This window comes from Rhinolophus ferrumequinum, chromosome 18 (assembly GCF_004115265.2).
Source record: "Rhinolophus ferrumequinum isolate MPI-CBG mRhiFer1 chromosome 18, mRhiFer1_v1.p, whole genome shotgun sequence".
NCBI classification, from domain to species: domain Eukaryota; kingdom Metazoa; phylum Chordata; class Mammalia; order Chiroptera; family Rhinolophidae; genus Rhinolophus; species Rhinolophus ferrumequinum.
The window spans coordinates 17,648,851-17,676,766 of record NC_046301.1 but is presented as its reverse complement, the minus strand read 5'-3'; the positions used below and the strand labels follow the sequence as shown (position 1 = coordinate 17,676,766).

The following is a 27,916-nucleotide window of genomic DNA, read 5'->3' as shown; positions in this document are numbered from 1 at the left end:
ACCACTAGAATAAGTGGAAATCCACAGGAAAGAAAGTATGATAAAAATCCTTCTGGTTCATTTATTTATAGAGAAGAGAAATCTTGATTAATTCTGCAAAGAATAGCCAGTTTTTAACTAATCCAGTTTTCCTAATCTTGGTGAGTGAAAACAGGTTAAAAGTGGGAAGTAGTGGAATGAAGATGAGAAGTATTGTTTTCAACCACTGCCATTAAAAGCTTGGGAAAAAGATAAACCCCAAATCACCAAAGAACATTCTTTCCTTAAAATGTTTTCAAAATAAATGAGACCAATCTTCAGAACAATGTACAGCCATGGATAAGTTAAAACCTTTAGGAAGGGGGACAACTGGGATAACTCTTGAGTGCTGTATAATCAAGACCCAGGAGAAATGACTTGTTTCAGTTTTCTGGCAAAGAAAATGTGGGATGGTAGTGTCTGACATTTCAACATTTTATCTGAAGCTATGAAATGGTATAAAATGTATCACTCAAATGAAAAAACAACAACAAACAAACGCAAATGTACAACTCTAAAAATATGTGATCAATGTTTAATATTCTGAGGATTAAGTAACAAAATCAATAAAGATTTTCTACTTGACTAGGTTCATTTACTCTGAATTCTCTAAGAGTTAAAAATGAACTATCACATCTATTGATTTAGAACCATCATATTTTACTTCAGGAAAATCTAATACCTTTCAAAAAGTTATAATTTTAATGTTAGCACAAAAAATTACTTCCTAACATTTCATTTTAAAAAAGCTTTTCCGCAGCCAAAGAATCCTATTTTTTAGTTACAGTACTGCAAGGCACATACAGAACTCACCTCCTTCAAAACACAGAAGATAGACTCCCTGAAATAGAATTTTAAAATCCTTAAGCAATTAGAAATACTACAAAGTTAGCAATTTTTAGGTAAAAATGTTGCTCCTACAGGATCATGCACCTTTCTTAAAATCAATTCAACACATTTATGTATAAATAATCCTTTTTAAAACATTTGTACTTGAAATGCAGATACAGTGATGCTGAAGACAGCACTAAACCTGAAAAGTACTACACTTGATAAAGTCTATGTTATTGCCTTCATTAGAGACTGTATCATCTCCAGTATTTTCAAAGACTCAAATTTAATAATGGGGTAACTACACAGGAAATAAAGGATTTTGTTTTTTTAAAAACAATATTCCCTTCACCTCTAACATCAATTCTTCTACAAAGGATGCTAAATGAGTATTTTTTGTTCAGTAAAACTGAGAATAGAATCATTTAAATGCCTCTACTAAATTTAATGCAGCTTAATTAGGGACCAGGTACATATTTTCCTCTGAAAATTTTTGGTCAAGCATGTCTAACCATAAAAGCAAATGGAATTTTAAGAGGTAGATTTTTTTTTCCCATGATGCATTTTGTTAATAAATGTATTGTCAAGAAAATAAAAACAAGCACTGAGTGTGTTTTCTTAAAGTATAAGGGTCTAATGAAAAGAAAAAATACTTGTGACAGTCGGACATTTTAACAGTCATAGCATTGGATGTTTTGTGACCAGTGCATTACTCTCTCTGGATTAAAATACGAGTCTGCCAACTGTATTAAATCCTCCACCCCCGCCGCCACCAGTTGGTCCACAGCTTCCTGGTGGATCATTGTCATCAAATCCATTTGGCCGAAATGAACAGGAGGCAGATGCAGCTTGTAGCGCCCGGGCTCGAGCATTCAACTCTTGTTCCTACAATTCAAAATAATTTTTATGAAATTAAAATCCTAAATACAATGGATAGATATATCACCTATATAAATATTTTAAAACTGCCTTAGTCCTTAATAAGCATCCTTCAAATCTCAGTAACTTTAAAAATACTGACAACACTAATCCTTTCCAAATCTTACTAAAGTGTGTATCACTGATGGAGCAAACAACCGTTGCTTCCCTGAAAATAAGACCTAGCCAGATAATCAGCTCTAATGCATCTTTTGGAGCAAAAATTCATATAAGACCTGGTATTATATTATATTATACCCAGTATTATGTTATATTACATTATGTTATACCCAGTCTTATAGTAAAATAAGACCAGGTCTTATATGAATTTTTGCTCCAAATGACGCATTAGAGCTGATTGTCCGGCTAGGTCTTATTTTCGGGGAAACAGGGAAAATAGAGAACAAAATCTTGGTGTAACTCTATAGAATGATGGATCCTAAGGCTGTTCTGTTTCATTACTTCAATTTACAGAAGAAAACAGAAGCCTCTCAATCCCAAAATTTCTCCACAGAAACATTATAGTTCTTATAACACTCGTCAACATACGTTAAGAATGGATTTCTTTTCTAATATAAAGGATGCAGAATTCAAAGGTTATAATGGATTATCTACTCTCTATCAACAGGCTATTTTGGAAGTGGGTGATTATAGTAAAATGAATAAATAATGAAAGAAGGCTGATTTTTCTACTCTTTCTTTAGAATAATTCTCAGGGAATAAAACATCTCAAAAACACTGCTAAGGAAAATGGAGCCTATTTTCTTACTGTATCACCTAAAACTTTACCAAATTATTAAAAACTTTATTAGGAACCGTATTCATCTATGTGCCAAACATATATTAGGTGCTCAGTAAATGTTAATGATCTCTGATTAGAACACTATTAGGCACTGAGCCACGAAAGGAGAAAAAGTGAATAAACAATGGCAAATTCATTTGGCAAGGTATAAAGTGGATTCTAAAAACTGGCACAAAGTCCTTGGAAGAATATGTAAACTATTCTGGCATGCGCCCACTTTTCAGGAAAGGGAGTATAACTTTCCAATGAGGTTCATGTCAACAAGGTCTAAAAGCCACTGTTGGGAGCATAATACTTGTTCGGCATAATCATCCTGAGGAACTTTCAAAATACCTGTTAACATTAATAACAAAAACTGTACTATTGCCGAATTTTAAATTAAAACCCCAGTTACTCTGCTCCATCTGGCAAAGTAATATTATTATATAAGTTCTAGCTAGATTTTTTAAGTTAGAAATTAAATACTTAACTAGAATTAGTGATCAGACTGTAAAGTATAAAAATGTCACATCACTTTATTGTACACCTGAAACGAATAACCAATATAAGATTGTATACCAACTATACTTAAAAAATAAATTTAAAAAATTAGGTAACTTTTAAATGAAATTTTAATTTAGCAGTATCTTTTTTGCTTTAAACAACTTGCCAAGCTGAGACTTAAGATGGAATTTAGAACAACTGCACAACACTGAAAAACAAATAAAGGACATTAACACTTTTCCTTTATAGTGACATTAAAACAATAAAAAGAATGGTTCATCATACTCAAATACTATATTATCGGGATATAATGGGGTAAATGGCAAGACAGACTAAATCATTTAAAGCTAGGCTGCAATACAATTATTCGTTACGGCTTTTAGCATTCTAGTCACAGAAATCAGAGTAGTTTCTCTTCTTTTCAAAACCCATGTCTCTCCTTTGAAAACTATTTCACCCAATCACTGATATATAAATAACCTGCATATTTCTAAAAATCAAGATTGCACTTGGCCTTATTTTCTATATTTTATATTACAGAGTTTCTATATCAACCAAACCTTCTTAACCTCACTCCACTTCTTTAAAGAACTGTGATGCTTAGTATCTCGTGCTTATCTGATATTTAGCTTTATCTGATATGGTTCTATTCTCTGGGTCATAAGACTTCTGACTACATATGAGAATCCTTGGTAGTGAGTGAATCAGTTCTAACAAATATTCTGAGTTTCTATTTTTTTTCTGTAAAATGTAGTGTTTTTGTGTCATTTTAGAACATTGCTATACTTCTATAAAAATGTATCAGTTTATTTTATAATACAGTAAATTTGAAACCTTTTGAAAAAACTTCCCTCTGAAAATCAGTACTACAGTGACCCATTTTTTCCTCTTTTCTATATCTTTTAGGAGTTGTGACTGAAAGACAAAATTTTTAGAAACTTACTTAAACTCATAAAATCACTTGGACTACCCAATTTATACACCGACAATTTCACCTATAATTTACTGTTGGTCCTTTATGCTAATAGCAAGTTGGCAGGTTTCCAAGAAAAATATTTTGAGCAAGGTCTTTATTAACTTTAAAGTAATAAAAACACTAACTCCTTGCAACAAGTATATTTATAATTCAGCTTACCTTTATTCCATGACTTTTATTTACTAATTGTTCTATTATGTCTTTGGTTTTATTGCTCAGATCCTTAAAGAATACAAATATCCTTTCTTTACATATTCTACCTTTTAGTGTCCTTTTATCTTATCTACCTGAATGTCAACAAACAGCCCTTAAAATATTTATACAAGGGTTTAGAAGGAATAAACACCAAGCTCAGCAGTTGTTTCCCCTGGTAGGTAAGACTAAAGGGAAGAGGGAAAACACATTTTATTAAATTTCCTGTATTTCTATATGTAGTGATTTTATAATAATTACATCTTTTGTAATAAAAACCAAGTAAGGTCTTCTATACTGCATCTAACTTTGACTTTTCATGATTAATTCATAACATTAGAAAGTAAGACAATTTAGTTATATAGATTGAACCCATTTCATATAAACCCAGACTCCAATTTCAGAATTACCACTCTGTAAATTCTGTGAAAATGTAGAAGTTGGATTTCATTTCACTGAAATGGGTGCTCATTTCACCACCTGTTTAAATATTTTCCACAAATGATGATTCTTCTATTTCCAACTTACCTGTAAATATAGTTTATTGTCTTTTGTTATAGCATCCATAAGTTCTTTCTGTAGAGGTGGGTCTCCATTTACCCAGAGTCCACTGCTTGACTTGTTACCACTTAGACCATTAGTGCTGTTCTGTTTTTTATACAAAAGCACATAAGCTGTGTCCTTTGGAAACCTACTCGTAATTTTTTGGACTGACTGAAATGAAGTAAATGTCACTCTGCTGTCATTAAATAAAAACCATTCTTTTGACATTTCCTTATTTTCCAAATCCTGTTCAATAATGGCACTGGGACTATCTCTTGCTAGTACATGACTCTGGGAGGAAGCTAATGCCAAGGTTTCAGACTGGTGGCACATCTGGTACGAGGAGTCTGTACCGGTAATGTTTCTGGCATAAGAGTAGTAATGCCCACTTTCAGAGGATATACCAGAGTGAACGACAACAGAACTTAATAGATAGGGCACCAGTTTTGGGCAGCAAGCTTCTTCAGTTCCAGAAGACTTTAATTTTTTAGCTAGGTTTTCACTAATATCAGTGAAGTCAACATCTATAGGCCAACTTTCTGACAACGAAGAGAAAGAAGTAGTTCTTTTAACTGGCAACTCCAAAACCAGTGGCAGTGACACATTGTCTAAAATTTTTCTTCTCACATGATACTTCTGATCATATGAAAATCTCAGGAGAGTAAGAATAAGGTATTCAGGTTCCTCTGTGATTTGCATAGTTTTCTCGGCATTCTGCAGAGAGGCACAGTTTTCACAATAATACTGGTTGTCACCAGTAAGAATCTCTGGAGCCAAAAAATAATTTAGTAAGTCAGTTACTGAAGGGGTGGTTTCACCTCCTGGTTTCTGAGGTACATCTTTATTAACAAAAATCTTGCTAGATTCATTAGGGACAGAAGTGTTTTCAGTACAGCAAAACTCATCAGGACCACTGCCTACCATTCTGTCATTCACAGCTGAGTCACAGATGAAGGCAGCTGTTGCTGAATTATAAACGCCTAGTTCTTCTGAAGGACCAGGTACACTGGCTTGCATTACACCATCATCCTGTGTGTTGGGTGATGATGTTGGATCTTGAAAGGGCAAGTTTTCCATAGAAGAGGAAGGACAAAAGGCAAGTGAAAGATCTGTAAAGGCTTCCACTTTCTGTGAGGTACTCCTGCAGTTCAAACAACATATGTGAGTTCGTAGCTTTCCTCCAAACATTTTTTCTATTAAAGTCTTCTCACCATCACTTGTGTAAGGTGTCTCTGTTAGTATAGCTGCCTTACTGGCTACTTCCTGTAAAGAAGTTTCAACGCACCCCAGACTTTCAGAAGGCCTGTGAGAGGACTGAACTTTCAAGATCTTTTCTTCTTCATGGAGCCTGTGGGAGAGTATATCATTATATAGCTATTTCACTTCAGTTTAAATGTCATTTCTATTTAAAAATATTGGTGGCTTATATAAATAATGCTTAATTTAAAAAAATCAAGTTTTCCCCCTTTTAATCAAGAGGAATATGGAACACTTTGAGAATGCAGATTAGAACAGAAGTTACGGGTTATTACTACCTATGTTCTATTACATTTTCTTCACACTATTTTATAGCATTTATTATGATATAGTTACATAGCTCTTATATATCTTCGTCTGTCTGGCATCTTATGGAAAGCCTGGCACAAAGAAAACACTTAACATATCCTTAGTTGAACGGGGCGGAGGTTGCACACGTTGAGCTCAATTGACTTTACCAGTCACTCATGTAACAGGAGGGAGGCAAACACAGGGAGATGAAAGAAGAGAATAGGTTTTATTAACTAAGTGCTAAGGAGACAATAAAATATACCGAATTCACCCAAGTATGAACTGGTCTACAGGAGCAGCTATTACATTTTTTGGTCTCAGGACCCCTTTATATTCTTAAAAATAATTGAAGCACTCAAGAGCTTTCATTTATGTGATTATATCTATCAAATATTTGCCACATTTTAAAACTGATACTGAAAGTAATAAAATATTTAAAAACAATAATAAACCCATTACTTGTTAATATAAATAACTTTTCAAATGAAAAATAGTTATATTTTCAAAAGCCAAAAAAATTTAGTGAGAAGAATGGCATTGCTTTGCATTTTGCAAATATTTCAAGTATTGGCTTAACAGAAGAAGACAGCTGGATGTTCATATCTGCTCTGCATTCAATCTAATATGATATATTGTTTTGGATGAAGTATATAAAGAAAATCTGGCCTCAACCACACATACACATATATGCGGCTGGAAAAGAAAGACCCCTGAAAGTGTTTTGGTAACCCCTAGGGGTCCTTGTACCACACATTGAGAACAGCTGGCCTCAAGTAAGACAAAAAAAAAAAAAAAAAGAAACCAAATTAAAAACAAAAGAACACTTAAAAAATAAACGCAAGGTATTTTAAAGACAAACACTTGAAATACGTTTTTAAAGCTAAACAAAATTATGTGGAAATAATCTGTTATGAAAGAACACAATTCAAATTGTAACTTTAGAAATACTTTTTACCTGTCTAGCAGAAACCTGAGGTATTCAGAACAGTCTTGCTGTGATCTGGGGGTAAACCATGGAGGTCTGGAAGCCTCGAAGAATATCCGAGGTGCATATGCTTCTCTCTTTTGGTATCAGTAGAGAAAATACAAGGAAATGATTCTCACACAATGAACTAAATAACTGAATCTGAATGTATAATGTTTAATAAAGATTACTTAAAATTACATTGCACTTAACCTTTACTACAAAGTGTCAAACATGGGGGCAGATAAAATTAGTTAGAAATAGATTTGGATAACCTTCAGTCATAACTTTTCATTCTGCAAATGACAATTAAGATCTAGAGAAACTATGTGACTCGCCCAAGGTCATACAGCTAAATACAGAGGGGATTACATCAGAACCCAGGTCTCTCTAACTCTTACTATAATGCTCCTGGTATTATCCCTCTGTGACAGTAATGTGTTTGAATCCACAATTTTTGAAACCAAATCTGAAAAAGACATGTTAATGAATCTACACTTTAGATAAAATAATAAGAGACTACATTACAGGGCCATACGTACATAGCATAACTACGTTAGGTGAACATTTCCTTGAAGGAGGACACATGTCGTAAATGTACAGAAAGGTGAGCACAATTGTTAGGGACCTTGCTAATTTTATTTTTAGTACAGAGGCAGCTTAGTGATGTGGTTGCTCATGGACTTGGGAGCAAAGTACGTTCAAATCCTAATTTTGCAATGATGAAAAATGAACTGAAAAGGCATCTGAAAAGGTGTGATTATAACCTGAAAATTTTCAATTCTCCTGACATTTTGAATATTTGTGGTATATAATAGAGTTCTTAGTTAAGGGAAATGTTAGCAAAATAGGGGTGTTCATAGCATTTCGAAGGAAAGAAGTTTCGTGTACTGGTCAAGCATGGGTACCGGAGTCATTTGGTTCTTATCCCAATCTTGCTACTTGTTTGCATGACCCTGAAAGCAGGTAACATGAGCCTAGTTTCTTCATCTGTAAGATGAGGACATTACCTTACTACCTCATAGATTGGGTCTGAGGAGTAAGAAGATAATACATGTAAACCACTTAGCACAGGAGCTAGACAAACTTACCTGCTCAATAAATGTTACCTTTATTAACTGTAAGAAAAACAAGCCTTTCAATTATAGAGGGAAATCTTCCTACCTAAAACAATCCTCGTTGGCCTGCTACCAGACAGTGTCTCAACTGTGACAGAACTTCAGTTAGGTTCTCTTGTTAATTCTTTTCTTGGAAGCATGGAAACCTCCTAAAGTTTTTTCTCCAATAGCTCTGATTTAGTAAGTTAATATAACATATATAATGTATTTTTACATATATATATGTTATGTATATAACACATATGTTATATATATATATATTTTATACAGTAAATATAGACTAGTGATAAGCCACGTGCAGAAGTCAAACTAGGAAAAAATGTTTGGGAGTTGGAGGGAGATTTCATCTCCCTGGGTCCTAAGATGTTACATTTAATTTGTGAATGTGTTTTCCGCAGGTAGAGAATAATAAAATTATCTCTTTGAGTTTATTAAGCCATCACTATCATCTCATATGTATATTAAGCCATCACTACTCATAAGCCATCACTGTCATATCCTGTCTCGATTCTTCCATTTAAGAAGTTACACTTGAGGTATTTCTCTGCTTGTAGATAGGAACATGACATTCCTGTCATCTCAATCCTACCAATTCTGAGTCTACTCTTCTGGCTCTGACTACATACTCCTCTAGACCTCTCTGACTAAGACAATCAGAATAAAACCAGAAAATAATATTACATTATTATGAATGATACATATTATTCATATGTATTGCTCAAAAGTTGAACTCTAAGTTCCTTGAACATAGGAATCCTCTTTGAATGCTGATCCGACTGCATATTATGTCTGTCAATATATGTCTGTTGAATAAATATTTACTATGTGTTACTTTTTTGCCATTAGCATAAATTCATTTCCTTGGATTAATTTATGGACATAAAAGATGATCAAAAATTTTTAAGCTGTAGAATTTAATTACTGTGAAAAATCTATCAATTAGTATCTATAAAACATTAAAAATATGAAGGAGCTTATTTATTGGATAGAAAAATCAGATGTTGTCTAGAATTAGAACATGGGGTCAGCATAACATTCATCTACCTGAATAGAAAGGAGGAGGAAGAAATAAAAACTTAGGGTATATTCTGATTTTAGACAGTATCTCTTTAGCATTTCTAAGTGGATTTATTATGTTGGGTGAGATATATATTATCTCATCGGTTAAAAAGGTCTACCAAGTTTGATATAATGTGAAGTTTAAAGAATATTATCGCACTAACATGCATGTTATGTATATTAACATATACATAGCACACACACTCACACTCACCTGTGTGTGAGCCAAAAAGGCAAAAAGATGCTGTAATTTTTTCATTAATGAATTGCACCCATTTAGATTTAAAGATAACACTCGTCTCCTGAAACTAAAAGAGAATATAGTGATTATTTTATACTTGTGTACACACACATGCATTTTTAAAAAGCTCCAAAGAAGTTAGTTCCAGCATTTCTTATCTTCGAAGTAAAACTTCACTTACCCGGTGGCCCTTTACCTAGCAGCAAAGTTACTACTCACAATGTAGTGACGGAGGAAGGGGGGATGCCGCTAAGTACTATGTGTCCTGGCCATACATACCGTCAGATGTCAGCACTACTTTCTGGCTTAGCATGTAGAACTAGATTAAGCTATTCACTGATAACGTAAATAAGCAATTTTTAAATTCTTTCAAATCTGTGTGAAGTAAAAAAATACCATTATCAAAACATACTGTAAAGTTAGAGTGATTTAAAGATTGTGGTGTGAGTACAGGATGAAAAAAAGATAACTATTTAAAAAATAGTATAGGAACAATTGAGTATCCATTTAGAAAAAGATGGAGTTAGATAAAATTTTACATCATCACAAATGCCACTTGGAATAATGAGCTACATGTAAAACACAAAACTACAGATATAGTTAAAAAAAAAAGGGGGGGGAATTTAGAGGGGGAAGGTTTCCTAAAATTCAGACACTATAAATGAAAAATAGCAGATCTGACTATATAAAATTAAAAAGACTGCAAATGAAACACTCTACAAATTTGAACTGCACTGACTAGAAGGGAATATCATCCAGAGTATATATAAATCATCCCGAGTATATATAAATCAACATGAAAAAGAAAAAAAACAGCACAGAAAGTTGCACAAAGGAAAAAATAAGTTATTCAGAAAAGAAAGACAAATGAACAAAGAATGGACAGGAAAAACTCTGTAATGGTCAGCAATAAGCAAATTAAAACAAAAAGACATTTCCCTGCATAGTGGAAAAAGTTTTTAAGACTGATTGTACCAAGTACTGCTGAAGGTATAGGGTCATAGGTGAATCATGTATTAATTAGTATGTAAGTGCAAACGTTATAGCCTTTCTGGGGAGCATACGGCATGTTCTCTCTGTCTGCATCCCGGCAGAGCGGTGCGAATTATGAGCAAACAACCTAATATTCACCAGTCGGAGGATGGCTAAATAAATTGCGGTACACTCATTTAGTCAGTTCTGGCACTGCCCTAACATGCGGATATTTCCAAAATACGTCATTAAAAGATAAAAACAAAAGCAAGTGGCTGGAAAATAATATATAAATAAGACTCTCTGTAAATATTTTTTTAGAAAACAACACATTTGTTTTTATAGTAGATAAAATTTATAATTACAGAAAAGGTCTGGAACAATGCAAACAAAACTTCAATTTTCTTTGGTAATGGGAATGTCTGTGTGTTTTTTTTAATTAAAAAAATTTTTTATGTCTGATTTTTATATTACATACTTCTAGATTTTTTTAAACCATGAAGAATTCACATATTACCAAAGAAATAAAATATGTTGTCTGCCTGTTCTGAGATAGTATTGTTGGCCACTGTACAGTAAGATGTGCTCTTTGAATTGCTGTTGTCAGTTGTAACTGCTTTGGGTCTCTGTTTTCTCTCTCATCAGTTAGACAGCTGGACTAGGTGACCTCTGGTGGTGAGACATGGATTCTTTCAGGTTTATGCCTAGTATCACTTGTGTGTAAGAATACACATTTTCTTAAAAACACAAACAAAAAAATCCCAAATACAAAACAATCAAAAAACAAAAGAAAACACTAAACCAAACAAAAAACACCTTAGAGTTGATAGTATATTTTGAGGCCAGGAAATAAAACAGAGCAACTCTTCATCTTTTCATTTACGATTCCTCTGGGTAGGCATAAAAACTTACAAAGACTTGGAACTCAGTTGTAAACATCCTTGGTCAAGTTCTGTGAATACTCTATTGGTATTGAAGACAAAAATTCAACTACACTTTTGCCTTTAAGAAAAGTTTATCATTTTTTTTACTGTTACAGGTGGCATTCATATAGTTAACTTCCTTTAATTTCCTATTCCCTTGGCTGCAAGAAGAACGACCTTGAAAGTAAATCTGTAATAATGCAAAGGAACACGTCTGTTTACACATATGCTCAATTGACTTGGGGTGGGAAGTAGAGCTTAAACTTCTTTACCAGCAAGAAAGAAGTTATTGATCTGATAAACAGCAAAATATCTGCAAGTAGAAAAAAACTAAACAGGTCCCCTCAAAAGATATACAGGCTAAAAAAAATACACTGTCTTATAGGATAATAACAAATTAGTACTTGAGGACACTTCAACTCTTTGGCATATGCTCAATCAATCCCTCTTGTTAAACTTATATCAAGTTAGGGTTAATATAAAAGATTCTAAGTACAACACATAATATAAATATAAAGTAGAATTTATGTAAGTTAACATTTTATTAGTTCCTGAGCACTAAAAGCAATTTCATTTCTGAATAAGGTAATAACATGAAAATATTCATATTTTCTGCAATTTATAATAATGTGAAGACAGTCCCACCATCTTACAATTCATCAGACTGCATCAATTTCTACAGTTAAAATGGAAAATAAAAAAGGGGGGTTCAAATTTAAACTTACTCTGTGGCCATAAACAATGCTTGTATAACACTGTTCATATAACATGTATTTCCTAGATTAATAAGACCAGTTTTCCCAGTTTCAGATTTTCCAGAAAGTCTAGACAAGCAAGATGCCAAAGAATTGGACTGAGAAGTCCAGGCACTTTGATTGAGAATCAATTTAATCTTCTCTTCACTGGGCTTAGGAAAATCCTGTAGATCATAAAGAAGAAAAATCGTTAAAAAATATAAACAATTTTTGTTACTAAATTAACATCATAAAGAAAATCCTTCCACTGACATTTAACCATTTAACCTTTTTCCCCCTCCCACTTAGTTTTGAAATCATTGAGTACTTGACCAGTCATCAAAAAAATCAAATTACACTATATGCAAAAATAATTGTCTCCTAAAACAAATAAGTATCTCCTAAAGATAGAGTTTATCAAGTTGAGGAGTACTTGTGAACCAGGAATTCAAGTCACATTTGAACTATTTATGCTTCCTATTTGCCAGCAAAATGTTTTAAAAATAAAACTCTGAGATCAGAGTATACCCTAGTGCTTGAATAGCACTTATTCAAAGGAAGTAGAATGAGGATTTAAATATGCACACACAATTTAATAAGCTAAACAAACAATTTGCTTTTAAATTTTGTGATGAAAATAAGAAATATCTTTTCATTCACTAAAATATCTTTTCATTCAGTATTAACCTATAGAAATAAAAGCTCAAAGTAATCAGGAAATGAAAAATGAAAGCATCTAAGCACAGAGACCTCTGACTTTGAAAAATAAAACTCAATTTCATGTTTAACCATATTGAAAATTATTACAAGATATAGATGCCTCTGAGCCGCTTTGTGACATACGAGATAAAAATTTAAGTGTGATTTCAAGCATGAGTAGAGCACTGGAGAATAAGGAAAGTTGGTAAAATCATTAAGGCTTTTTCGACTGTTATTGCCATCTGGTACTTGTACTTTAGAATACAAACATTTTCTGAATGAATTTTAATCTGATTTTGGTGTTGTTGACAGCTATTGGGTTAAGAGGGAGACCCTTGCTTCTTCTGAGCCTATTTTAGTTATTAGAATTTTCAATGTGGAAAATACTGAAGAATGACAATCAATGAACAACAGTACCAACTTTCATCTATGGACACAGTGACAGTATAGAGATTAACATTACTATCAAATCCATGACAAAAAGCTTCTTTACATAAGACATTTACTTCTGAAGTGTCCAAGTGTCATCATAGTGGTATGCTGACCAGTGCTGTGTTCTGGCCTCAATCCAAATCAGCTTGATTTAGCTAACTATGTAGCAAGAAGAAAATGTTTTGTATTCATTTCCAAAGAAGTTAAGATAATGAGACCTTATATTGTATTTCAGACCTCAAAAAGAAATACTGTTAATAGAACTGGTTTCTAATAACTTCTGATGAAGTCCGGTTGAGGCAAGTTCTCCAATTCTTTTGCTACATGCTGATTATGCAGGAAGTTTACGAAGGGAAGTGTACTTATTGTGACCCATTCAGGGAAGTATGCTTATTGTGACCCATTCTTCAAGAAAAACAGAATCAGTGCTTTTTAGATCCAACATGTATACAAAGTTGAAAAACAGGTAAATTCACAAATAATTCAAGTAAAGAGTTTATGAAATATGGGTATTTCATAAAAGAGTTTGTGAAATATGGGCATTCATGAAAAGTCCATAGGAAAAATGGAACAAAAAACAGGAAAGAAACCAAAGTCAAATATTTTATTAAATTGCTTTTTCTTGGTTCTAAGATGCATCTTATGTATTTTGTACTTTTGATACTGGGATGCAACTCCGATGTTTGTAGTCACTTAATGTACCATTCCTTTTTTTTTTTTTTTTTTTTTTTACCAAAGTTCCCCATAAGCTGTTGTAAATTTAAAGATATGCCTTGTAATTGATGGCACTGTAGAACTAAAGCAATATGGTTATTAACTTAGATTAGTTACAGCAAATAAGAGATTACCCCCTAAATATTAATGAATTCTGATTTTAAATGCATTTTTCAAACAAAAAGCATATTACCACAAAGCAGTAAACTGAATAGCTAGTTATAGGAATGTTTCACAATGATCTATCACATCGTGGGCTGAAGTACCACAAACACTGGTGTAACTATCATCATACCTTTATTGCTTCCAGAATAGGTTCATAAAGATCCGGAAATCCAGAATAATGATACATCATACAGTGTATCAGTTCTGTTAATTGCACTAAGAAGGTTGTACTGGAAGGCAGACCATTGCTTTTGAAAGAGTGAACCAAATGAACTACATGAGGAACAATCTGAAGAGAAAAAAAGATAAACATTCCTCAATTTATGCAAACTGGCAACAAATTCTCTAGCCCACAAACGGAATGTAATTATTTATTACACAATCAGCAAATACTTTATGCTCAGTCACAGACATTTTCTAAAAAAAATATGAAGTTAAAAATTTATAGAATATTAAGGTAAATCTAGTTTTCAAAGTCACATATGATTGCAATTCCATGTAAGACCCCTATTTTCATCCTTATACTCCATCTAAAACATAAATAAGACTTAGTCACTGCTGCCATTCTCAAAAACGCCTTAAGTTGAAAAATGTTAGGGCTGTTGTATGTACCAGATTGTTTAATAGGAACACACTTTAAAAAGATAAACCTAGAATTAGCTTAAGAGCTCCATCTAGTGTGAATTTTAAATCTTTCACTTGAAAGAATATGGTCTTATGGTCAAACAGCAATAACAGTAATTACAGTAATCTCCTAATCAACTCCCTTTCCTTCCCCCTAAAAAGAACCACCTATTCTTACATTAACTCCGCTATTCCCATTCTGCTGTCTGGCTTACACTGATGCTTGAGGTATTAAATCACATTTTAGCTTTTGCACTACCTTCTTTGATCTGACCTCCATCAAAAAGAGCATTACTGACCATGAAACTACCAGTTCCTAATGAGTTCACTTTGTGGCTATCACTTCTTCATTTCTACGTACGTCTCAATTATAATTTTACTGCATATCTATTCGATATTCTCTTGTTGAAATAGTCAGATACCTAAATTTCTTTTGTTTCCTCAGAGGTGAAGGGGGAGAGAGAGATGAAAGAGACAAAGAGGAAAGAATTTTAAAAATGATTATTTACTTTATTATACAATTCTGTATCTTCCCAAAGCTTTCCTAGTGTAGATTTGGTCTTTGCAATCAGGTAATATAGTTGTCTATTATTACATCCTATGTGGTCAATATTATCACTGACACAGAGACCAAGTTCTTCACGGGACTATAGATATACATCTAAGTAAGCATTTATACTTCTACATCCTTGAAAGTTGACTTTTTTTTTTTTTGGAATGAGCAAATCTGAATATTTGTAGATATACCCATTAAACTTAAGTTACTACTTGAGAAAATGTATATAACTTATTTAATTAGAAGCTTTTATACTTTTACTTCTGTTTAAATACTTTTCCACTTATATGATAGAAAGCACATGAAAAGCAACTTGGTCCATAATAACACACTGTAACATTAATTTTGGTTTGCTCAAAAATGCTTTTAAATGTATAATATAATGAACAATGATGCTTGTGATTCCAGATTATTGCTCATACTTAGTAACTCCTAACCCGAGTTCTTTGCTGAGTTATTTAGTTATAGGTGATTTAACTGCCACATGACCCACTACTAGATGCCCAAGTTAATTTTCGTTGAGTAGCAGGTCAGGCTATACACAGTATGCAGACAGTAATTAGGTCTTTGTTTTTAGGCTCTACTAGGCCAGACCACCATTTTCAATTTCAGATTTAACTGTTTCTTAAGTGAATGATTTAATATTTACTTATTTCAATAAGCCAAATAATTCAAAGTCAATTATTTGTTATCTCAACTACTTTTTTTCAGGAAAAAAGTAATAAAAGTAAGATATCTTCCATCTTTCAAAAAATTGTGAGCAAAGAAATAGGTTGAGAGAATAGTGTAAGTGACTAATTGGAGATTAAGGAATGTGCTCCATGCTAACAGTCATAAACCTTAGAACGGATGACTAAATGATGTTAGAGAATCTCCTTCCTAGAAATTCTGAAAATAAACCTTTTCTCAAATGGCATACACATGACTATGCCTGAAGACAGGGACATATAATTGATGTTTTTTTTTCCCTTGGAAGATTTTGCTAGTACACCTGCTGTATTAGCTCAAGTTTGAGTTTTGTTTGTGTAACATACAGACATAGGGTTACTTACTACATTACTTACTACAAAGCCTGCAAATGTTTCTTCAGTGGAAATGAGGCACGGAGCAGTCTATGTGAGTATGTAGTTCTCCGAGGCTAGTTATATAGCTAAACAATCAACAGCTGGAATTCTGCACTTCTTTATCAGTCTCTTTTGAATGTGTTTGTGGCGAGTCAGTATTCCTAAGATTTTTACATTGTGGGTGCACTGATGATGAATTTCTAGTCCTGTAAAACTAAGCATCAGATCCTGGAGGAAGGGAATAACCAGGTAAAGCACTGTTTTCCTGTGACGCCTGAGACAAATGGACAGGTTCCCCAAATAAATTTTTTCATTTCTCACCGGCAATAATTAATAACTGATAATCAAATTACTGAAATCCAATCAAATCAGATCAAAACCAGTGATGTAGCTGGTTAAAAGTGTTAGGATTCTGGGGGTGGCTTGTTGGCTCAGTTGGTTAGAGCGCAGTGCTCATAACACCAAGGTTGCTGGTTTGATTCCCACATAGGCCAGTGAGCTGCGCCCTCCACAACTAGATTGTACAACAACAACTTGACTTGCAGCTGATGGCTCTGGAAAAATACACTGTTCCCCAATAAAATAAAATAAAATAAAAATTTAAAAAGGGGGGGGTTAAGATTCTGGATATATTTTAAAGGTGGAGTCAATAGAATTTGAAGGATATGGATTGAGAGAGAATGAAAATTCCTAATTCTGGGGCTGATGTTTTCGTGCTTTCGGAATTCTAAAGTATTCAGTAGTTTCAACCATTTTTTTCCTTCTATACTGTTCATATGTGCAACAGATAATCATCAGTGACACTGACATGTGACATCTCTCATGTAGAATAGTAATTTTCAATTGCTGATTGTGGTTACAAGTGCAGCAGTTTGGTGAGACCCAAAACATCCTGAAAATATATTCTTTGGAGAGAAATCCACAATCTCGTATTTCTAAGAAATCACAAAATTACGTGGAAATAGTTAGATTTAGTACTAACCTACAATCTTTCCACTATATACAAATGTGACTCAATATTAAACTAAAATTTTAAGACAAGGTTTTTCAATGTAGAAAGCTGGTGTCATAACTTACCAAATGGAACGCCTCTGGGGAGTGCTGAAAGCTAAGCAGCATGTGGGAAAGAACTGCAAGAGCACCAGGTCTCACAAGAGGAAACCAAAGTCGATTAAAAACCTTCCAAAGAGACAAGACATCCATCTTAAGATTTGTAAGGAAGCCTTTGACCCAGTCAGTGGTTATTTTCTTAGAGCCCCAAATTTTTATGTGAATACATGTATGCCCCTCTTCCTGGAAAGTTCTACCATAACATATGTCATGAAACTTTGGGAGAAGGAGACAGTTGGGAGATAACATGACAGAGATTGAGGGAATATAATGGCCTAATCAACTCTTAAATACCACTGATCAAATACAAATCTGTCAAATCATGTTTATACAGTGATAGCTCTCGGGTCCATTATTCATTCAGTTCATTCACCAAATATTTATTGAGCACCTACTAATGCTCAGCACTGTTTTAGGACTGGTGATACATGAGTGTATCAAAGAAAAATCTCTGATCTTACAAGGCTTACCTTCTAGAGGGTGGGTAGAGACAATAAAAAGTACCATGGAGATAAGAGCTTTGAAAGTTGGGTGATGAACAGGACTGCTGAGTGACAAAGGGGTCTGCTATTTTATTATATAAGGTATTTAAAAAACGTCTCAGGAAAAAGGTGACATCTGCCTATGAAAAACTGAAGGGAATGTGAGTAAGCCTGGCAGATACCTTGGAGAAGAGCAGAATAGCAGGACAAAGCTAGCACTGCAAAGCCCTGAGGCCTTGAGCCTGGAGTACTAGAGATGTAGCAAGGAGGGCAGTGTAAAGCAGAAACTGAGGCAACGACCCTGGGAGATTGGATGAGGGAAGCAGCCTGGGCCAGATCATGCAGGACCTTGTATGAGACCTGGAGGGGACCAATGGCAGGAGCAGGGAGGCTGCTGAAATCATTACAGCAAGGGGTGACGGTGACTTTGGACCAGGGTAGTAGTGATGTGGCTGGTTAACAGTGGTAGCATTCTGCACACATTTTAAAGGGGGAATCAACAGGATTTGTAGGATGCAAGCTGAGAAAGACTGAAAAGAGACAAAAATAGCTTCAAGGTTTTTGGCCTGAACAAGGGGCAGTAAGGAGCAGCTGTCTGAGATAGGGAAGACCTGGTCTGGGAGGGAAAAATCAGGGGTTAGACAGTGGAGAAGTTGAATTTGAGATCCAAGTTCAGACAGTTGGATACATGAATATGGAGTTCATGGGAGAATAATGGACTAGACATATAAATAAAGCTGGCAGTCATTAACTTAGATGTTATTTAAAGCCATGGGACACATGCGTGATTATGGCCAGAGAAGAAAGTGGACCAAACACGAAGCTCTACGGCACTTTGAAGTTAGAAAGAGCCACTACAGGAGCCTGAGGTGCCAGTGAACTAGCAGAGTATAATGTTCTGGAAACTAAGTGAGGAAAATGTTTCAAGAGGGAGTGATCAACTGGTCAAATAAGAGGAGGCTTGAAAAATAACTCCTGGGTTTAGCAACATTGGAAAGCACTGGTGCCAAAGGCAGTTTTGTTGAATAATCCTAATAAAAGTTTGATTAGTTGGATTCAAGAGATAATGGGAAAAATATGTTTTCATATTAGATTTTTGAAAATAGCAAAATTATTTTAGTTACCCATACTTAAATAGCATTTTGAATTTCTAAAACCTTCTCAAAATTATTATTTAAAACAAAACCAAACAAGAACATCTTCAAAATTACATGCTTTAAAGGGGACAACCCAAAGATAAAAATAAGATAGATTATATAAGTCCATGCATTCTAATATTTTTATGTACTCCCACTTACCAGTTCTATTTTCAGTAAAGTAACATCTATCAAAATAGTAAACTTTTGCACAGCTGCCAGTCCTTTCAAGAGTGCAATCACCCATGTATCCACATGCTGAGCCAAAGGCCAGGACAGCCAGTCAATCATTCTGAAAATTGAAGAAAAACAAAGCTATCAGTATTGAAAATATTGTCAACACTGTTTCGCTAGGAATAACAAGTTGCAGTAGATAAACACTCACTTCGGGACTCAATATTTACTGTGCTTGCTTGTGAAAAGCACCGATCAAGAGGTACAAATGAGTATAATGGGTGCTCGTATGCCAGAAGTTTCCCATTTGCATTGTAAGCTGAGTTTCTTGTATGACACATTTCCATAAAAATAACTTCTGACAAACTATCATTTTGCATAGTTTTAAATTTATTCTATATAGTGATATCAAGAATTCATTAGACAAATTTACTCTAAGAAGAGCAGTTCAAATATAACTACCTGAATTAAGACATACGGATATAAATCAAAATTTTTCCTCTGGTGGTTACAGTATAAATATGAAATGCACTGTTAAAAAAGACTGTATCTTGAATTGTAAAACAGGTTTTCTTCATCCCTTTTCAAAAGTCTACTAAACAAGGACAACAAAAGGAAACTTTAAATAGATAACAGGGCACTGAATGTGTAACTATCCTAAATGGCCTCATTTTGCATTAATGATTGTTTTTCTTCTTGAGTAACAACCCAGTTTAATGGGAATAAAGACAAAGTAATATGGGGTCTGATGGAGACTGTCCCTGATGTTAGATATCAACCACAGGAAGACTGGTACGACTCTTAGAAAGCAATTGGCCCAAAGGTTCATATCATTTGATCCAGTAATCCAATTTGGGGGATTACATAATAAGAAAATAGTAGTGAAAAAACAGGTTTTTGAAGTCAGAGTGATGTGGTTTAAAATTTTCAATTCACCATTTATTAACTGGGCGACCCTAAATACTTATGTAAATTATTTAACCTCTTTATGTCTCAGTTTCTTCATTTGTAGATTACAGAAAAACATGCTTATTTTACAGGGCTGATATGAAGAGTAAATGAGTTAATATATGACATTGGAAACACTCATTGTGAATGTCTCTTCCACCAAATATTAATATATGTGGCAATAAATAAATAAATACCGATTATACAAAATATAAAATATAAATACTAAGTACGTTAACTCATGACCAAAAGAGCTACTCATATATTAAAAAGACTGACTTATAAATTGATATGGTTATTTTCACAACAGCTATGTTATATCTACAGTAACAATGGAGTATTATCTTTATTAAGGTTTTTGCTCATAAGATTTTTATGTTCCATTAGAAATTAAGATGGGCCTCAAAGTCCAAATGCATGTTAACTACAAGTTATCTATATGTTCCCTCTGTTTCCTACACACATCGTATTTCACTTCTTGTTTTTCTGGCCATCTTCTTCCAACAATAATGGTCTTAAGTCATTAAAGCAGTCACTGACAGCTGTTCTACATCTTCCAACTGTAGTTAGACTGAAGTTCATAAAACTCTGTGGCCACGCTACATACATGGAGTAGAAAGCAGAGACACATGCAACTGTGTACATAGAGCATATTCAGTGTAGCACGGTTTATGATATGGAAAAAATACAAATGCTCTAAATGTCCATCGATAAGGAAATGGCTAAAAATACTATGGAACATCTAGAGTTTTACAGAATGAGAAAGATCTACATGAATCTACCATGGGGCTCTAGCATGGAAAGAGCTGAGATATTGTTGAATTACAAAAGAAAAAATACCAAGAATACCAGTAAGTCTTTTTAAAAGAAAAAGCTGTTTTTGTTTAAAAGAAAATCATGTGAGTATACAGTATATATATTTTTTAGTATAAATACACACACACACACACACACACACACACACACACACACACAAAAGGTGGAGTTTAGAGGAGGAATTGTGTGAGCACATGTCCTTGGCTCTGTGGTCTCTGTGCCATGGGGAGGGGCACTGACAGAGTGGGAACAGACGGAGCTCCGTGGAACACAGGGCCTACGGCCAGAGCTCCCTGTAGCTCAGGTCTAAGGGGAGTCCTGGTAAAGGGTGAGAGTGGGCAGACTGGAAAATTCTACTTGGCCATGTCCCTTCATTATCCCTAATCACTCAAACAGACTTGTCCTCTATTCTCCCCATTTCTAGCATCCCATTTCAAAATCTTATAAACCATTGCTTTCTATAGCTAAAAAGACCCTCCTCCCCCCAAAAATGCAACTTATAAAACTGAACATTAAAATTGGAAATATTATGAAAAGCCACAAAATAGATTAATCCTAATTTGTGGAGAATAAAACCAGTTTTCACTTTTAGAAGGCAGCCTAAGGGCTAGCTCCAGCCTTCAGTTTTATGTATTGTTCCAAATTGGGAAAATTTCATATAAAAAACTGAATTTCAGTATTTACCTTATCGCATGTGTACCCAACCTCCTGATTACCCTAAAGAAACTTCAATCAGAAGTAGCACAAATTAGAAGCCACAAATATTGGCGTGTCTATTATGTAACAGGTACTGTGTTAGGTGCTGGTACTGGGTTAAGTGCTGAAAATATAATAGTAAGATATGGTTTCTGCCCTTAAATTAGTAAGACAAGTTAGAAAATTTATCAATGGTCACGCAATTAATAAGTAACAGTACTGGTATCTGAACTCAGCTCTGCTGGCGTGTGATACAATGTTTTTGGCTACATTTTAATTATATTCCAGCTCTGCGTCAGTTTGATTGAACTTGCATATGTCCAGATCCTCTCAGGCACAGGCACTGCAGGCCGAGTTATTTTTATGGTTAACTACAGTAATCTTATCCACCAGGTATTGGTTACTATTTGACTCTGAGGACACTTAACCCTGATATACCGATTTAATTTCTTAATATTTAAAGAATTTAAAGAACATTTAACTGCAGCTGTAATTTATGTACTTTGAAGTCTTGTTTCCTCCATTAGACCATGCGCTTGAGAGCAGTGATCTTGCTTTTTGTTGTTGTTGTTGTTTAATCTTTAACCTTTGGATTCCCAGTACTTAGCATAGTGTGTGGTACTGAGAAGGGGCTCAAATTTATTGAAACCATTTTTTTCTATAGCTAAAAAAATACATGCAACTTGAAGACGTTAACGTTAAAATTGGCAACATTATGAAAGACCACAAAATTGATATAATCTTAATTTGTGGAGAATGAAATCAATTTTCACTTTTAGATGGCAGCTTCAGGGCTAGATCCAGCCTTCAGTTTTATTTGTTCCAATGTTTTAAAAATTGGGAAATTTCACATAAAAAAACTGAATTTCAGGTTTCTTTTGAAAAATCAGATCAGTAACACGGAACTCAAATTTCCTTGCAGCAACAAGACAGCTGGAATTGAAGATCAGCTTTCTTTTTTAGAAGGTGCTTGTATGCCTCATTCCCTATTATTTCAAGTGCACCTGGCCTATTTCATACTTTAATGTTACTTATCTGGTCCTAGTATGGCATTTGCATTTACATTTCTTTGGATTAGAGAAAATGAACAGTAAAACATAATAAGTGTGGGGAAGTATAAGGTAGGAGTATGGTAAAAATAAACATTGCTATCCTTTTCAGTTACATTTGTAATATAATAAGAATAATTACTCCAGGTAGATTATGGGTTAAATATGATCATGAAGCTAAACTGGAAATGAAATATTAAAACTGGATCACAATTTTTCTCATAGACATGAATAGGTAAAAATTAATTTCCAAATATATTATAAAAACAACTACAAAAAAATTCTAATTGGATACCATGGTTGTTTTGAAAAGACTGAAAAATTAAGACCAGCAGTGCTAAATGCCAAGAAGTAGAACTTGCACTTGATTTAGTAAGTGGTAGAAATCACTGTAGTTTCTTGATCAGAAGGGAAAAATGAGTAGGTCAGGATGACTGAGAGAAGAGAGTGAAGTCACTCCCGGCCAAAAGACCAACTGGAAGACTCTGGTGGTCTTAAGGCATGTAATGAAAATGTTAGCTATTAATACTTAGGCAATGGACCAACTGATTTCTAATTTCACTTTCACTTCTAAAATCTGTAATTCTCTGAATCTCATTCTATTTTATGCATAGGACAACATAATTTATGATATAGTCATCTCAAAAAGAAAAATTTTAGTGCTGTTACAATCACACTGACATAAGAGTTGCTGCTAAACAAGGACATAGGAGTCTCATTATAGAGAGATGGGGGCGATAAGAGCGTTTCTTGAAAGCACTTGAATACTGAGGACTTTACATAAGGACTTGGAAATCAACCACATATGAGTATAAATGAGAATTGATCAAGTGCTAAGAATAAAGGGAAAAGGAAATAAAAACAGATACTATGAAGAAGACCCTAACAGCATGGTGCCACAGGAATAGCTATTGTTGAATAATGAGAAAGAAAGAATAATAAGGAAGAAAAAGACATTTCAAACAGACAAATGCAAACTATTACCCAGAGATCCTGAATGAAAGTAAATTAGCTAGGAAAAAAAAAAGATCCCAGAGGGAAGAAATACGTTGCAAGAAACAATAATGAGCAAAGAAGTTAGAAAAATATATTGACAATCCAACCAACTCCTGACTGTATAATGAGAGTATATGCGTGTATGTTTCTGGAATAAAAAAAAAACAAACTCCTGAATTGAAAATGGATTTGTGAATTACTGGGATGCCTGTCAAGCATACAGTAAGATAAACAATTAATTTGGAGAATCTTTCTCTGTTTGATTCCATGATTTCAGTTTTGAATACTTCTCTTCAGTCTTTCATTATTGACAAAATGCAACAAACTATTTCCGCCTCCCAAATCTACAGTTACCATCTAGATTGTCATGAAGAAGTACCTGCAAAGAGCTTGGGTCATACTTGCATCTTTTACATTTGGATCCGTAGTAAGGCTCCTGATGAGAACTGTAATCATCTGAAGCGGAATGTGCTGCACAAGGCTTGCCAATGCTACAGAAGGTTCAAAGGACGCATCTATTTTTTTTAATTAAAAAGAAAAAGGAATATGGCAAGAAGGTTCAAGTGAAGTATTGAGAGAACAATTAACCAAAAAAAAAAAAAATGTAATTGTAGCAAAGGTGTTAATCAGGAAGCTGTTGTTACGCTCCACCTCTGGGTAGAGTCTAACATAAAAGGGATGTTAAATTATAGAAGTTAGAGATTAAGAGTGAGTAGCAATGATTACTCATTCTATAGACAGAACTATTCCAATACAAAAACTATTGTTCACTATTGCCATATTTAGTCACGTTACTTTATTTTCTTGCATCCTTTAACATTAACATTGTGCTAAAAATATTCATTTGTAAAGTAGTCAGAAAAGAAATGCAAGGTATCATTTAAATTCCCACTTTAGACCCTCCAAATTAACTTACAAGTATTAATTACAGTAGTCGTTACATTGCTCTAAGGAAGATTTTTAAAAATTTATTAAAAACGTAGAAATTAAAGTGAATTTTGGAGAGAGACTTCACTTAAACTATATAAAAATTAAGCAAATCTAAGGTGAGCACCTTTATGGCTACAGCTGAAAAATCTTTGGGGAAATCTAACAGTTCTAGCAACACAGGCAATACAAGAATTACAATTAAAAAAATAAATCAACCCAGATACTGCAAATAAACAGTTGGTAATTCTTTCATAAATGTATTTACATTTAATTCATCCGAACGCATGGAGCTTATTAAAACTGTACTCTTATTTCTGGTTCTCAAGATTAAGGAGGACAGACACCTCCTTCACAAGTTCAATTTCCAACAACAGCCAGGGAGAATGGTTGTACCAAGTACAGAGGAAGTGAACAGTTTTGGATCTATTGTTTCACAATGTACAGAGCTGGAAGCTCCATGTCAGAACAAGGAATGTAAAGGCACAGGTAAAATTCCGGGGTGACAAAGCATTTTTTTGCCAAGTATCACTTGACCCCTCACTGCTTTGTAAGGATGCAGTTGGTGGGTTGTATCCCTAACAGAAAAACAGCTATTTAAGTCCTTATACATATTCCTTCCCTTCCCTCATTCTATCTGTGTCCTTCTCACAAACACTACTGTACACAGAAAATGTCAATATTCAAAAACTACATAGTTAACTAGCATAATCCAGTAATAAAAATGCAAAGTCCATGAATAAAAAAAAATGGGAAAATTAGAAAACAGGGTAAAAATTCATTACAACAAAATGATAGGGTCACAGTACAATAATAATATGGTAAATCTTATTACGCTACCATTAGTCACTAATAAATAGAAGCTTTATGTAGTAGCTGTCATCCTCAAAGCATTCCATAAGTGGAGCAGAGGCTGGGTGATTAACTTGTTTAGTGCCAAAAGTCTTAGACCTTGACGTTCCCAACCTTTAAAATAAAAACACGGTCTGTTTTTCAAGGTACAAAGTGACAGCCTAAATAGGGTAGTGGATGGGAATAAAATTTTGGATGCGGGTACTAAGATTTGCTTTCCATTAACAATATTTTCAGGGTAGGGAGGCAAACATGGTGTGTGTATGGGAGAGACATACTGAATTTCCAAGAGAGATTTTCTTGGAATATAAGGACCCTTACCTGTGGAAGAAATGCTTGCAAAAACTTCTTGCAGGGAAGGCAGCAGTGTGGAGGGCTCCACCTTCCAGATGTTTTGCAGCAAGTTACTCACTTTTGTCACCTGAGAGACATATTCTCGCAGCTCTTTCTCCTGAGTGGACACGCACTGGAAGTGGCCTATCGTTCGAACCAGCTGTTGACAGAAGGTGATCGACAATTTCCCCTTAGGGATGCATTGCACGAAGTCGGTCAGAAGGTCGCTCAGTCGGGCACACAGCTGCGGCTCCGGCCTCTCACACACCATCCGTAGCACCTCCACCTGCAGCAGGCTGAAGAGTTCCAGCACCGACGGGCAGCTCATGATCAGCTTCAGGCCGTTGTGAATGTAGTCCAGGATGGCTACGTCCTTCCTGTCCAGTGAATGGTAGCCTTGCTGAAGGAGGCCCAACACGAACGTCTTGCTGAAGAAGGACTCGAACTCGGGCCTGTGGTATCGTGCGTAGGCCTCCAGCACTTGGTGCCCCACTTGTCGCTGAAAGGGGTCCTGGCCCTCCAGGATGAGCCGGGTGGTCAGGTCAAACATGGCCTCGCACTGCGCCTCGTCTAGCCAATGCTCCGCCGATTCCACCACTTTCCGCACAATCAGCCGCTTTAGCGGCAGCGGGTGCGAAGAACTCACCAGGCCCTCCAGGATCTTGTCCATGGTCGCCACGCTGCAACGCCAGGGGATAGGGAGCGGGCGGCGACAGCCCCGAGTTGGGGCAGGAGAGCCCCGGGGCGGAGGTGAACTTGGAGCGCAGCAGCAGCGGGACCGACCACCGCCACGGCCGCCTCAACAGCCACATTTATCGGGCAGGGGGGTCCATCCAAGTCCGGGCAGCAGACGGTAAGCTTGGGGCGCGTAAGAACCGGCACCGCCCGCAGCAGGCCTAATGAGCCAGAGGCCCGCACTTGGCCGCCGCGCCGGGCCCGCGGTCCTTCTCAGCATCAGCACGGAGGGGCCAGCAGGACGCCCCCCCGCCGGCGGCAGCGGGCGCTCAGGGCCCGGGACTGCGAGCCTGTAGGTGGAGGAAGCGCGCCTCCGCGTCCCGGGGCAGGTGTGGGCGTCAGGGCTCCAGCAGATCGTGAGATGAAACGGGCCCTGGGCTGAGTCTGGAGCCGCTGTCACCCAGGGTGCCGGATCAGCCGGGGAGAAGGGGATATGAACACCCTTGACCCGGATCCAGAAGGTTCCGCAAACAGGAAGTGAAGGGCGTAGAAAAGGCCCGCCCGTCCGCCCGTCCGCCCCTCAACACGCCTTTCCTCCCTCTCCTCCCTCTGTCCTGCGCCCCAACTCTCCGGCTTCCTGGGGCTGGGCTCGGTTTCCTGCCCCCCCCACGCCCCTTTGCTGCTGCGCAGGCGCGGCCGCCTCTGGCGGAGTCCAAGGCGACGCTCGCGTCATGGGGGATCGTGTGTCTAGTCACAGGCGACTTGCCGAGAGGAGCGGCTTGAAGCGTGCTTTAAGGAAGTGGCCTCGACTCTAGGATTCCCACCCGCCGTTCTCTGTAGGGTCTGTCTGGGTCAGGTTACTCGTGAAATCCAGAGAAAGGGCTATTTATGTAAAATGTTGTGAAGGCGAAAGTTTTGGAAACCCTAGCACTTGGGGAGAAAGTAAGGAAGAAGCCCTCAAAACTGGCATTGAGGAGAACTTCAGGGTCTTGGCTTATTCATCAAGAAACGAGCTACGGTTCTTAGGGTGTCTTTGTCCTCCATTGCGGTTAATACAGTAAGGACTATGTTGGCTGCGGCTGCATACATTTAGTGATGGCTCAGTCTCAGTAGAGATTTGTTTCATCAAGCCTCTAGCAAATACCT

The 27,916-nt window shown here is 35.8% G+C and overlaps 1 protein-coding gene across 1 annotated transcript; it reads right to left on the bottom strand.

The window, feature by feature from the left end:
- Positions 1 to 525: 525 nt before the first annotated feature.
- USP38 (ubiquitin specific peptidase 38) lies at positions 526 to 27,352 on the bottom strand. The gene is made up of 10 exons (XM_033134491.1): positions 26,084 to 27,352; positions 24,363 to 24,498; positions 19,467 to 19,596; positions 17,654 to 17,755; positions 14,463 to 14,621; positions 12,314 to 12,507; positions 9,667 to 9,760; positions 7,267 to 7,373; positions 4,749 to 6,111; positions 526 to 1,734 (listed from the first exon to the last, which is right to left on the bottom strand). Exons 1-10 carry the CDS (start codon positions 26,763 to 26,765, stop codon positions 1,573 to 1,575), a joined length of 3,129 nt encoding a protein of 1,042 aa, XP_032990382.1. The 5' UTR covers positions 26,766 to 27,352; the 3' UTR covers positions 526 to 1,572.
- Between the last annotated feature and the right edge of the window lie 564 nt (positions 27,353 to 27,916).

Excerpts from the sequence above, each read along its gene's own strand:
- USP38 (XM_033134491.1), bottom strand. The coding sequence starts at position 26,765 with ATGGACAAGATCCTGGAGGGCCTGGTGAGTTCTTCGCACCCGCTGCCG. Across the intron at positions 14,622-17,653 it reads CCCCAGAGGCGTTCCATTTG|ATTGTTCCTCATGTAGTTCA; the intron begins GTAAGTTATGAC and ends TTTTCTCTTCAG. Across the intron at positions 9,761-12,313 it reads GCATTGTTTATGGCCACAGA|TTTCAGGAGACGAGTGTTAT; the intron begins GTAAGTTTAAAT and ends ATTCTCTTTTAG.